General features: G+C 43.4%; 1 protein-coding gene across 1 annotated transcript; it reads left to right on the forward strand.

Annotated features, from left to right (window-relative positions):
- Nucleotides 1-364: 364 nt before the first annotated feature.
- SOD2 (superoxide dismutase 2) lies at nucleotides 365-8,157 on the forward strand. The gene is made up of 5 exons (XM_048298786.1): nucleotides 365-470; nucleotides 1,627-1,829; nucleotides 5,403-5,519; nucleotides 6,121-6,300; nucleotides 7,641-8,157. Exons 1-5 carry the CDS (start codon nucleotides 442-444, stop codon nucleotides 7,784-7,786), a joined length of 675 nt encoding a protein of 224 aa, XP_048154743.1. The 5' UTR covers nucleotides 365-441; the 3' UTR covers nucleotides 7,787-8,157.
- The last annotated feature ends 3,872 nt before the right edge of the window (nucleotides 8,158-12,029 follow it).

Raw genomic sequence — 12,029 nt, forward strand, 5'->3', positions numbered from 1 at the left:
AAAAAAAAAAAAAGGGGTAAAAGAACAGAAGTTAACCAACAAAATTAAGTCGTAGACAAAAAAGCTGAAACAGTAGTGTTAGCGGTGCCGGTGCCGTCACCAAACTGCCAGAACCGTGTCTTTGCGAGGCAGGTTTTCAAAGCCGAGCTCTGTTGTGCTGCTGTAATCCTCACGGTGGCAGAAGCACCGGGCGGCACTTTATCGCCTCGGCTGGAACTACTGACGGCCTGAGTTGTAAAATAACGACTGTCTGAGCGATTCTGCTCGTAACGACGTGCTACACCCACTGCTAAGAAATGGTATTTGCACAAATTTGAAGGAAGCGGGTGCCCGCGGGGTGCGTCACCTGCGGCTCAGCCGAGCTCAGCCCCCGCGGCCGGGGCGGAGGGCGGGCGGGCCGCGGCTGCGCCGTGAGAGTCGCGCCCGGCTGCAGTTGCCGCCATGTTGCGCCGCTTTGCCGCTGCGGGCAGGTGAGAGCCGCGCCGCGCCGGGGGCAGCGCGGGGCTGGGCAGAGCCCCGCGCCGGGAGGCGGCGGCCGCGCCGCCCTCGCCCGGGCCGGCGCCGACCCGCGGACGGGAGGGCAGGAACGGGGGAGGAGGCGGCGGGAGGGTCGTCTTCTCGCCCCTGGGTGTCTGCCCCCCGCCATTTCGCGCGCAGGGAGGTCGCGCTGCTGCCGGCTGCCTCCCCGGGTCGGCCCCGGCCCGCGCGGGGGCTGCTAGTGGTCGTCCTTGAGCGCTCCCAGGTTCTGCCCGCGCCCTCCGCCGAGGGGCTCTGGTCGCCTGACACGGTGCTGCCAGACCCTCTCGTCTTTGCTGGCCGGGGTCGCCACACTCGGCCTCTCTTCAGGGTCCCGGGGGCGTTGCTCGCTGTGTGTCCCTGGCTTATGCCAAGGTCACCAGCGATACGGCGGCGGGCCTCAGAGGTGACCGTCCTGCCGGCCCGGCGATTCTCCTCTCGTCGTGGCCCTTGTCATGTCGCGTGACAAGCACGAGGTGTTAAAATGGGCAAGGATGACACAACCTGCGTGGTGTCTGTGCCGGGCATCGCGGCCGTGACGCCCCGTATCATTTTCCGGTACCCGCTGTGGGGACAGGGAAACATGTCCGTGTAAATGCTGGAGAGATTCAGTCCTGGGAACCCGGTGACTGCAGGTTTTTTAGGCTTTTTATTTCCCAGTATAGGGACCTTTTGGATAGCGAGGGAAGGGCACTTCGGCAATTGTCTCTGCTTCTATTTTTAATCAATAAAGATTAGGTGAAGCTTTGAATGTCATTCAGGTTACTACTGGCTTTTCATTGCTGTCCCTGCTTTTCCCTCACCTGCATGCTTGGGAGGGTGCACGAGTCTTTGCAGTGGCCTGGGGGCTCGGTTTGAGAAGCAGCAACATCACGCTGCAAAGCCCTGTATTTGTGACCTTTGTGTGAATTCATCTTTGCAGTCAAGCTGCAAAGTATGCTTGCTTTGAGCTCTTGAGAAATGGAAATTGGATTTCTTTGGCTAGGATATCACCCCAGGTACTTAAAGCAGCTGATCATAACATTAGTGGTTTCAGTCTATTTCACTGGCAAAGCCCAAGTTTTACTGAATAAGACTACTTCCTTCTGGTTTTCTTTTTTTTTCTTTCAGAAGCAGTGCTAAGTTGGTAGCACCCTTTGGGTGCTTGGTGTCTAGGCAGAAGCACACTCTTCCTGACTTGCCATATGACTATGCTGCTCTGGAACCTCATATTAATGCAGAGATCATGCAGCTGCACCACAGCAAGCATCATGCTACCTATGTGAACAACCTGAACGTTGCTGAGGAGAAATACAAAGAGGCACTGGCAAAAGGTTTGTATATCCACAGTCAACAGGTGAGATGGAAGCTTATTGGCATAGATGATACAGGAGAACTACAAAAGGAAAAAAAAAAAGAGGGAAATGTTTTCTTACAAAAGTTTTGGATTATGCCACTGCAGTATTGTTAGGAGAAAATCTTTCATTGTAGCTTCAGTGGTGCTGATAATTGGAAATCAAATGTGAGTAAAAAGCATGAATTCCATTCTCTATAGTGCTGTAAAACTAGAGGAAGATAATTATTGATTGTTGTGGATCTAGTCCATATTGCATTAGTAACTTGAACCAAACAAAGACTTGAGTCAGTAGGAAATGGCAGTCATTTTGCTGAACAAGTACTTTGCAGTAAAAGGTTAATAGCAAAGTTAGATAAAGTGAAATTTGTGGGCCTTGATAGTTTTCACATCAGATGCTCTGCTCCTCTTGGTACGTAATCTCGGTTGCCTACAAGTGGAGGTAAAACAAACGTGCAGTTAATGTATACAGCAAGCAGTGGAGAGACTGGAATTTGGGTGCTAGCTATGTCACTGGGTCAGATTTAGGGGTCATGTAGGTCACAAGCCCATGTGAGACACTAAAATATGCAGCAAGTGATCATGGAATTTTTGGTTACAATCTCAAAACTGGAGATATGCTTCCTTCTGCGAAACTTTGCAGTTGTAGCAGAGCTACCCTAAAACACAAGATGCATTTTTTCTAAATTTTGAGTATTTCAGTTGAACTGATGAAAGTGTGTGAAATAATGTGTATATCTTTTTAAGAAGGTGAAATATTTTCTGGGTTGCTGTTGTGTTGATCTTCTTAAAAGGTATCAGTTTACCTCAGATAAATTATTACTGTATAGACTCAGTTTCCTCTGCTTGCCAGGTAGCTTCACAGTGGAATTTATCTGCTTGGGCTTGGGTGAAAGTGAGAATTGCCAAAATCTGAGTAAACCTGAACCATGTATCCCTTGACAATTAATTGCCAGTGTATTCGAATAGAGAATGGGGATTTTCAAGTACCTAAGTAAGCCTAAAAATAACTTGTACAGTCTGAATTAATGAACTGATGAGATTCGATTAAGAGTCAGATGATCAAGACTGACTGCTGCCTTGCCCTGCCAGTGGCAGATCCAGGAAAGGTGTATTCTGGAGATGTAATTAGTGCAAACACAACTGGGGAGGGAACCTGAACTGTAAGAAAGCAGTGTGTCTGCTGCTGCTGTTACTGATGCTGTTTAATGACCAAGGCTTCAGCCACTATTGGAGGCAGAATTTCTGGTTATCAGAAGCATTTGCAGCGTTGTGGATCCTTTGAGTTATTTTTAAAAAACCATATCTTTTGATAGCATCTCATCACTTGCTGTTGGAATGTTTTACGTAGAGGTAGAGATTAATTTTTCCTTAAGGATTCTGCAGAGATTATTTTCCTAATGGATTATGTATTGGTTGTGGTCGTGCACACCAAAGCAGACAAAGAGTTACTTGGGATATTCATGATTGTGCAGTTTCTTTGGTTGGTTTTTTCCCAACTGGTATCCCAGTATACTGTGTGCAGTATTTTGACTCTAACTAGAAAATGTTCTAAGACCAGGGCAAAGTCTGAACTGTCACCTCATTCTGTCGATATTGTTGTTATTTTTTCATACTTAAAACTGAGCACAGGCAAAAATCTTTCTCGGCTGTGTATCAGTGTTGGATTATATAACATCGGATCAATATCTCTTTTCCAGACAACAGAACCTTGTCAATGTCTTATGTTCAGCAACAGAAAGTAAAGTATTCTCTTCAGATTATCTTTAACATGTTCTTCACCTATCTGTATCTGCATAGAAAACTCAAATAAAAGCCATCCTGTTGGCTTATGTTGTCAGTTCATTTGAAAATACGTGTGCACTTCTGTGACAGCGCAGGACTTTGTTTCAGCATCAACTGGTCCTGACTACTGGCCCATCAAAATGTGTCAGATTTGCTAATTGAAGGATATTAACTTGAAACTTACTTTCAGTGAAAACTTGTTCCTACCATAGTTTTCCCTGCTCTTCTTCGGCCATGATGTGACCTGTGATTGTACTCTTACGTGACTTAGACTGAGAAACCGAGCTGACTGCTCTCGAGCACCTCTGAGCTTCTTGTCTTGGTTTACTGAATTGTCCATGGACTCTATACCAATAAATTCCAATAAACTTTTGCTGTAACTTAAGGGCAAGTCACCCCTTTTCAGTTGTTTGTGGGTTTTTTTTTTCCCCCAATGCAAAGTTCAGCAGCACAAATACTGTTTTACAAGGACAATGGTCAAATGGCATGTCTGGTTCCTAGTAGTCCTGAGGAGTGGGTTCTTCTAAAGGATGGTGGAATAAAGAGTGATGAACACATTAAAGACTTCTAAGTTATTTTTTAGTTTCTGGCTTGCTATATGTTGTATACTCTGGGTGAACTTGCAAGTGTCATTAAGCCATGCAAAATTCAGGGAAAATGTCCCAAAGATGCCATCTGAGTGGCTCTGAGAGACTTGTTATCCTTAACCTGATATCTAAATCCAGCAAATAATGTTTTTACAGACTGCATTGGATGCTTTGTTTCAGTGCTGTAGCCATCTGTGAAGGTTGTGAGGAAATGCTGAGAACATGGAATCCTGAATTAAAACCTTAGTAACAAATAGACTGCTGCTTTGAGTTGTGCTACTGGTCTGAGGCTTGTCTTCATGTCTGTGTTGTTGAGGTGACTTGGAAAATTTACCACTCAGTCCTGAGAGTGGAGGAAACAGCTGCCCCCACTGATTCCTTACTAAAGAATGTATTGCAGTGGTGGAAAAAGCCTTAAAAACCTTTGAAATGCTTCAATGCTTTTAAAAGCCAAAAAAATGATGACAACATTTGTATTGAAGTGGTGCAGCACTGTTCAGAGACACAAGGCACCAGTGAATTCTTCAAGGAATACAGCATTTTGTGGAGGGAGAGGAAGTACAGAGCTGTTCAATCTTGATTTCAGATGCAGGATTCTGTTGTGTAGTAAAATTATTTGGGTCACTTTTCTGAAAGTATCTCCCTCCAAAAAAACCCCAAGTGAAACAAAAGATAGGAAAGAGAACAACATTTTGTTTGTGTATGTGCTCACTTGTTTCTCAAGCACAAGCTGTTTGCCCTGTAAATTGTTTAAAGAAGTTTAAAAATTCTTAGTTTGCAAATCAGTGAGCTAATGGGTGAGTAATACTCTTGCCTTGTAGTGATGATACTGAAGAATTTATAAGTGCTGGGTCGTCAAAAGAGTTCTGGCTGTGCTCATTGTTTCATTCTGCTGTAGAATGGCAGTAGGTCTTACGTATGTAGTATGGGCTGCCCAATAGTTGCAATATTGCAGATCACTTATTACAGCATAAGAAAAGGTCAAAGATAATAAATCTTTATTATAGTTTGTCTGTGGCTGTCTAAAATACGGCTAACAGTACAAACCTTATGTTTTCTATTGATAAGTCATATGCTCGTAGAAAGATTTTGGAGATCAGTGGAAGCCTAATAGAAACTTCCTGCCTGTTGTGGTGGTGATAATGTTTTTATTTATGTATTTTTATCTTCTGCATCCTTAGGTGATGTTACAACTCAGGTGTCACTTCAGCCTGCACTGAAGTTCAATGGTGGGGGTCATATCAATCACACCATCTTCTGGACAAACCTTTCTCCTAATGGAGGGGGGGAGCCTAAAGGTTAGTGCGTGTTACAGTGGTTTATTGCATCAGTTCTAATTAATAGGTAGAATTGATGATCTTTTCTCACTTTGAAAAAGTCTAGAGAACCTTTATTTTTCAGAGTTAGTTCACCTTTCTATGTGACAGTTACCAAAATTCTGAGGTATTGAGGGGTTTTGGATGTAAGCCAAGAGTATAAAAAGCTAGTCCTGTACCAAATATTTTAAATTTCTAGACTTGATTATGTATACACTGCAAAATGCCTGGCTGTTGCTGTATATATCCTTTCCATCTTCATAAGAGAAAATAGTTGTACAAAGCTGTGCTAATTAAGTTGCTGTGTGTATTCGGTTCACAGAAAGGGAAGAAATGTGCTGCAGACCCGCCCAGCCTAGTGGCTGGAGTTTTGCTCCAGTTTGGATAGGGATAGTTTAGCAGTTAAAGCCTAAAGGAAAGAATCCCCTTGGGGAGAATAGAGTACTGATTGCCTACAAGTGACCTGCAATTAAAGGTAAAGGCCCTACAGTACAGATCTCACAAAAGCTGTTGTGATAAACTTCAGAGGTTTTGATGGAGGTTTATATGGCTGTGGTCTTTTTGTGCTTTTTTTCTGTTAAAGGAGAGCTGATGGAAGCCATCAAGCGTGACTTTGGTTCCTTTGCAAACTTCAAGGAGAAGCTGACAGCTGTATCAGTCGGTGTTCAAGGATCAGGCTGGGGGTGGCTTGGCTATAACAAGGAGCAGGGGCGCCTACAGATAGCAGCTTGTGCAAATCAAGACCCTTTGCAAGGAACAACAGGTCAAGTTTCTTTCCTTCCCTTCTGGTTCTGTAGCTTTGATAGGCAAGTGTATGAGATCTGAAAAGTGGTTTATGGACAATGCTGAGAAGAAATTGATGGATAAATAGATCCGGAAAACCAAATGTCTCTTCTAGCAGAAGTGAAAACACAGTTTTTAGAGCAGCATTTGTAAAGCAGGACTTAAAAACTCTGAAGAGCAGTAGGATTAAGTGTCTTTCTAGTCCAAGGGAAAATAGATGGGCCATATTGTGAAAGTGCTTTTTAATTGGCCAATATTTTAGATTCAGCTTCCTTGGATTTTTGAGTAGCTGGAGTAACTTGCACATATTAAGCAAGATTAAATTAAGCCTCTTGCCTTCAGATTTTTTTTCCTCTGGCAGAGGAGCTGTTCACAGCACTGTCAGTGAAGGCCAGACAACAGGAGAGGGGAAGATGAACATAGTAACTCCTGTTCCAATGGCTGGGTTTAAAATGGAGCCTTACAATTGCTTCCTTTATATTGACAAAGAGTAATGAGTGTCAACCAAACTAGTCTAGGATGTGATTAAATGTTACAGTGGGCAAGCAGTACAGCACTGGCAATAATCTCTATCCAAGATATTCTTACCTCCTTAGAGAGACATGGAAGTGGTAATGGCAGGCTGGACATCCTTTACAGAGAGAAGAGGTCATGGCCAGTGAGAATCTGCCTGCAATGTCCATTCACCCAAATCATTTTGCAGATACCTTTAAAACATGTTCCACAGAATTCATAGAGAATGGCAAGGAATTTAATGTATTTTCAGCAGTTTGTGTATTGCCTATCAGTAGGGGGAAAAGAAATTATAGATTTAGTATAGGGACATAGAGCATAATGGGGCTAAGTTTCACCCTCCCTCCTGTGAAAATTTACCATTAAAAATTCAGTAACAAGGGTATTTTAGCACAAAAGCAAGGAGGTAATTAGGCACTTAATGAATAGCCTGTAATTAAAGTATTGGAAGCGAGCTGGCATAGCAAGAAACCTTTATAATGTAATTTTTCATGAAAGTGCTTGCATAACTGTGCGAAAGATACAAACCTTTCAAAAATTACTTCATCTGGTTTTGGTTATGTCTTCAGGGCAGTTCCAGAGTATTTATACATGTGTTTACCTGAATCAGCTCTTTGAGTTTATGCAGAGTGTGTGTGTGAGCACAGTTTTGTTAAATATTGCAATAAGGACCCGTGTGCTGCAGAGCTCTTTGTCTTCCTGCAGAGTAAGACTCAGAAACTGGAAACAGCTTGGGGATGCAACATAAAACTTTACATGTAAAGTGTGTTTTCATGCATTTAAAAAATTCATCCTCTTTTTTCACAGGTCTCATTCCTTTGCTAGGCATTGACGTATGGGAACACGCTTATTATCTTCAGTATAAAAATGTTCGACCTGATTATTTGAAAGCCATCTGGAATGTGATCAACTGGGAGAATGTATCTTCAAGATATGCAACTTGCAAAAAGTAGAGTGGAATTCTTGCACAGACTACTAAAATGTCACCAGTTCTACTCTGATACCACTCTTGTAGTAGTGCCTGTGGCTTACAAATGAATTGTTCTACTGCAGTAAGCACTTCACTCATCCAACAAAAGCATTTCATAATCAAGCAAAGGGTCTGCTTGTTTAATTCTGTGAGAGGTATTTACTTAAGAGTTCTGAAGCTTTAAACTGTTGTGCAACAAAGGGAGACACTTCAATCTGTTCATTGCATATAGAAACATAGGTCACCTTGCTGAAGCTTAATAAGGTAATGGATTTCCTTGTTGCACTAAAATACCTAAGTGGAAATATGTACTACTGTTGCTATAAACAAATAAAACTCAAAAGAAGAATCTTCTGTAACTGTCTGCAAGAGACTCATTTTTAGTAATATCTGGTCTAGTTACTTGATTTTAAAACAATTGGAAGAGAAAAATGCCTTTTGTAATTTGTTGTATTACAGGCTGCAGAGCTTTCATAAAGGTTGAAAAGATAAATGAAAGGGGAAATAGGTGTTGCTGTGCCTGTCTGAATTGACTGTCTTCAGTCATCCCTACCCCTTCCTGCATCTCTTAAGTGAGATCTTTGTGTATCACACTGACGCACAGGTGTTGGAAGCATTAGCTTGGGCAAGAGATTACAGTACTGGCTCAGGCAGATTGTTCATATAGGGCCTCAGTGGCAGCATGTGACATTCATTTCATACTAGCTGTTCAGGTTTGTCTTAGAACGTCCTTTAACTAAAGAGACTGATTCCATGGAGGAATCAAGCATGAGTTGTCTCTGCACAGCCGTGTTTCTGAAGCAGTAGTAGCAAATAAAACTTGATGCTTGAAGCAGGGATGAAGTAACCTGCATGGTGTAATAGAGCATGCCCATGGTCTTGAAAAAAATGGTTGGCATGTTGTACTTCCCACAGTGTCTGCTTGAAGGTGAAGGAAACTGGAGTTTTTTTCTGTTCCTTATTACATACGGTGAAGTACCACATAGCAGAGATTGAAAAACTGGTGGAGTGCTCCTCATAATGAGTGACTGCTGAGGCAGGGCTTTGTTAGCGAGTGCTGTAATGTGTATGCCAGACATCCTGGTACTGCACACTCCAAAGGAACAGGAGGTAAGTATGCCTGTAGACTGGTGCTCTGCAAAGGAGTGCTTAAGCTGTTGAGGAAGCCTGAGTTGGCTCCAGGTGGTGAGGCTTTAAACTATGGAGAGCTCCTCAAGCATAACCAGCGCTTGCTGAGGCTCTAAAGGCAGGAGTGTGAAACCCAGCACATGCTGGTAAGGCTCAGTTTCTGCTGTGCATCAGGTTAAGAAAAAGTTCAGCTCCTCTCCTGCTTCCAGTCAGCTGGTGAGTCAGTCCTGCTACCTTGTGTCCTGTGTCAGTCCGAATGTGGAAAGTCCTCGGCTGTAAACAAACGAGAATGTCTGGGATAGGAAGATGAGAGCTTACTAACTGTTGAAGGTAAATAGTAGGGACAGTGAAGCAGTGAAAATTATTTAATGCTTGTTCTGGTGGACAGCTGTAAAGGACAAAGGTTTCTTATGTGATTCATTTGAAGTAAGGGCTTGGTTAAACTCTTAATTCCATACTGCTGTGAAATCTGGAGAAAGTGGTTCTTGTGGCACTATGAGCTGGAGTATGTGCCTGTAATTTAGCAAGTCTGCTAGCAAAGATGTTGACTGGGCAGTGGAAGTGCATAAACCTCTTACTAATCCATGTTAGGCAGTAAACTTGGAATTGCTGCTGAGAACTAGCACTTTGTGTTACAGTAGTTGCTGTGGTGGTGGCCAGGTCTGTCTCTCTACATGAATTGAGAAATAGGAAGGGAAAGCCTTACAGCTGATCTCAAATGCCCTGTCTGGACAAATCTGAAAGCCATTACTCAAACATGAAGTTAACTGTTTGTTCTACCTAGAGCTTCCTAGCCCTAGTGGTAAAAATAGGTTTGTGTGTAAAGTCATCCCCAACCTGAACTGTGCAGAGCTCATCAATGAGCATGGAATTATTTGTAGACTTGATCCGCATGACAGGAGCAATGAGTTTGCAAATTTCAGTGCTGGATTGGTCTTTGACCTGGACCAAACAGAAGAGTTGCAAAATTGCATCCTGACAGTCCCCAGGGCTTAGCCATGTCGCTGATGAAGATGCTGTGTTTGTAGACATAGTTAATTTGTGTGTAGGCCACAGTATGTTCAAATAAAACCTTGGAATAATTTTAGAGAGGGGAACAAATTGCAGTACATAACCCAAAACCTGGGAAATGATAGTGTGTCATGGCCTGAAAGAACAGGGTGCATCAGGTGCATCCCATAATAAATACTTGCAGGTGGCAAAGCTGCTGCACACAGAGACTTTGGTTTGCACATTACTGGTTTTGGTGGCCGAAGTGTTTTTCAGAAACATGCAGTTGGGTCCAAAAGGGCAATATGCTGCTGGGAAATGCAAGCGCATGTTTGTGACTTTTTGCTGGCCTGTAAAAAGACATTTGAAGGCTAATGTGAATCACAAAGTGTGCATATCTTGTTCTGTACCAGAACAGATTGGAGTAATTCAAGGTCAGCCAAACTGAGCTCTTGCAGCCTTTCTGCCGCCCCCCGTGACAGCCCCAGTGAGCCCTCAGGATGGCACCTACATCCTGCTCGGAAGCAGGAGGGGTCTGTGGGTGTCTTTACTGAGCATGCAGAAATGGAAATAGATTGAAGATGCTTTTGCGCTCCAGCTTCTAATTTGCGCCTCCCAAATTTTTATTTTACCTTTATCTACAGCATGTATTAAAAACCCCCCAAAGTAGTAAACCCCTAAACTGTCTCCAGAAAATATGGACAGTTGACTCAGCTTGTGAGCTGGTAAGCTCTCATAGACATTAAAGCCTCTTTATTTACTGAAGACTTACTTGTCTTTAGTTTGCATTCAAGAATTTAGTTCTCTCTAGTGTAGCAAAGTAGGTTTAAAATGCCACTGTGCCATTCTGCTAATATTTTACATGCCTGTTGCATTGACCTTGCCGAAGTTAATCATTACGCTACTATAAACGGAAAGAGTTGTGTTTGCAGTCATGTCTAATACTGAGGAGATAAAAATACTGGTGACTTGTTAGGCTTAACCTGCCTTTTTTTTCTGCTTAATAATTAAAAGTCATGCTCTCAGATTTTGTCATAGCTGCTATTACTCTTGTTGATTCAAAAAGCAAGGGGCTCTGTGGTAGGAGTGTGTGAGTCTGCAGAGCTGAAGCAGCTCCTGTCCCGGAGACCCAGAGCTGTGCCTTCCCCACTAGGTGGGAGTGTCCGTCTGTCTTATTCTGTTGTCTTCGGGCTTCCAAGTTGCATTTCCAAGAGTCAGGTTACGAACCTGGCTGGGTGTTCTCACTGCTCAGGAGGGGATGTGTTTGGATTTCCACTTTCTAAATAATCAAGGTGACCCTCGTCAGTGAACAGTATGTGGGGAGGAGACAATGCTGCTGTGGAGAAGGTGGTTTATGGTAATACATACAGTCAAATAAAGAATTTACTGTGACTAGAGCCAGGCAGGCAGAGGCTAGAGGGAGGTAGTCCTAACTACAGCGAAGATGCTCCTAGGGTTCCCATCTGCCTCATCAGGCTCTTAGCGTGTCTGTGTAGGGACACTGTACATGACATCCTGAATGGTCTTTCAAGTCCAGAGACCACAGATTTAACTGCAGGGGATGAAATCTGTCACACTGCTACAATTAAGCCAAGTCTGCAGGGAGTACGCAACCTGAGGCACGGAGCTTTGCAGTTACAACTGTGCTGCTTTATAGGGCTGCTGCTGCAGCAGCTTTTCACTGGATCTTCTCACCTAAAGAGATGGATAGACCAATTAGCACAAATTGGTATACCTGCTGCTGGACCTGCTGGAGCTGGTGGTGGACCCACACAGCCTTGTGACACCACTGAAGCAGCTTTGATATATGTCCCGTAACTGTGTTTTAAAGCATGTCTGGATTTATGGCAAATCCCTGGAGCTCAGAGAACTCCCTACAGCACAGCACTTGGGCAGTGTTAACATTAGGGCTTTGTGAAGTGACTGGCAGTCCCCATAGTTGTGGGCTCCTGTTGCATATAAATTTGAAGAAAAAATTACAGTTTAATTACAGTATTAATTTCTGTGGAACTCTGGGGAAACATGTAAAAGTTGCTGGTCATTGCACTTGGTATTTGCAGACAGGGGCTTTAAGAATCTGACTTCCTGTGACGGAGTTTTGTTCTGGT

This window comes from Corvus hawaiiensis, chromosome 3 (genome assembly GCF_020740725.1).
Source record: "Corvus hawaiiensis isolate bCorHaw1 chromosome 3, bCorHaw1.pri.cur, whole genome shotgun sequence".
In the NCBI taxonomy this organism is placed as follows: domain Eukaryota; kingdom Metazoa; phylum Chordata; class Aves; order Passeriformes; family Corvidae; genus Corvus; species Corvus hawaiiensis.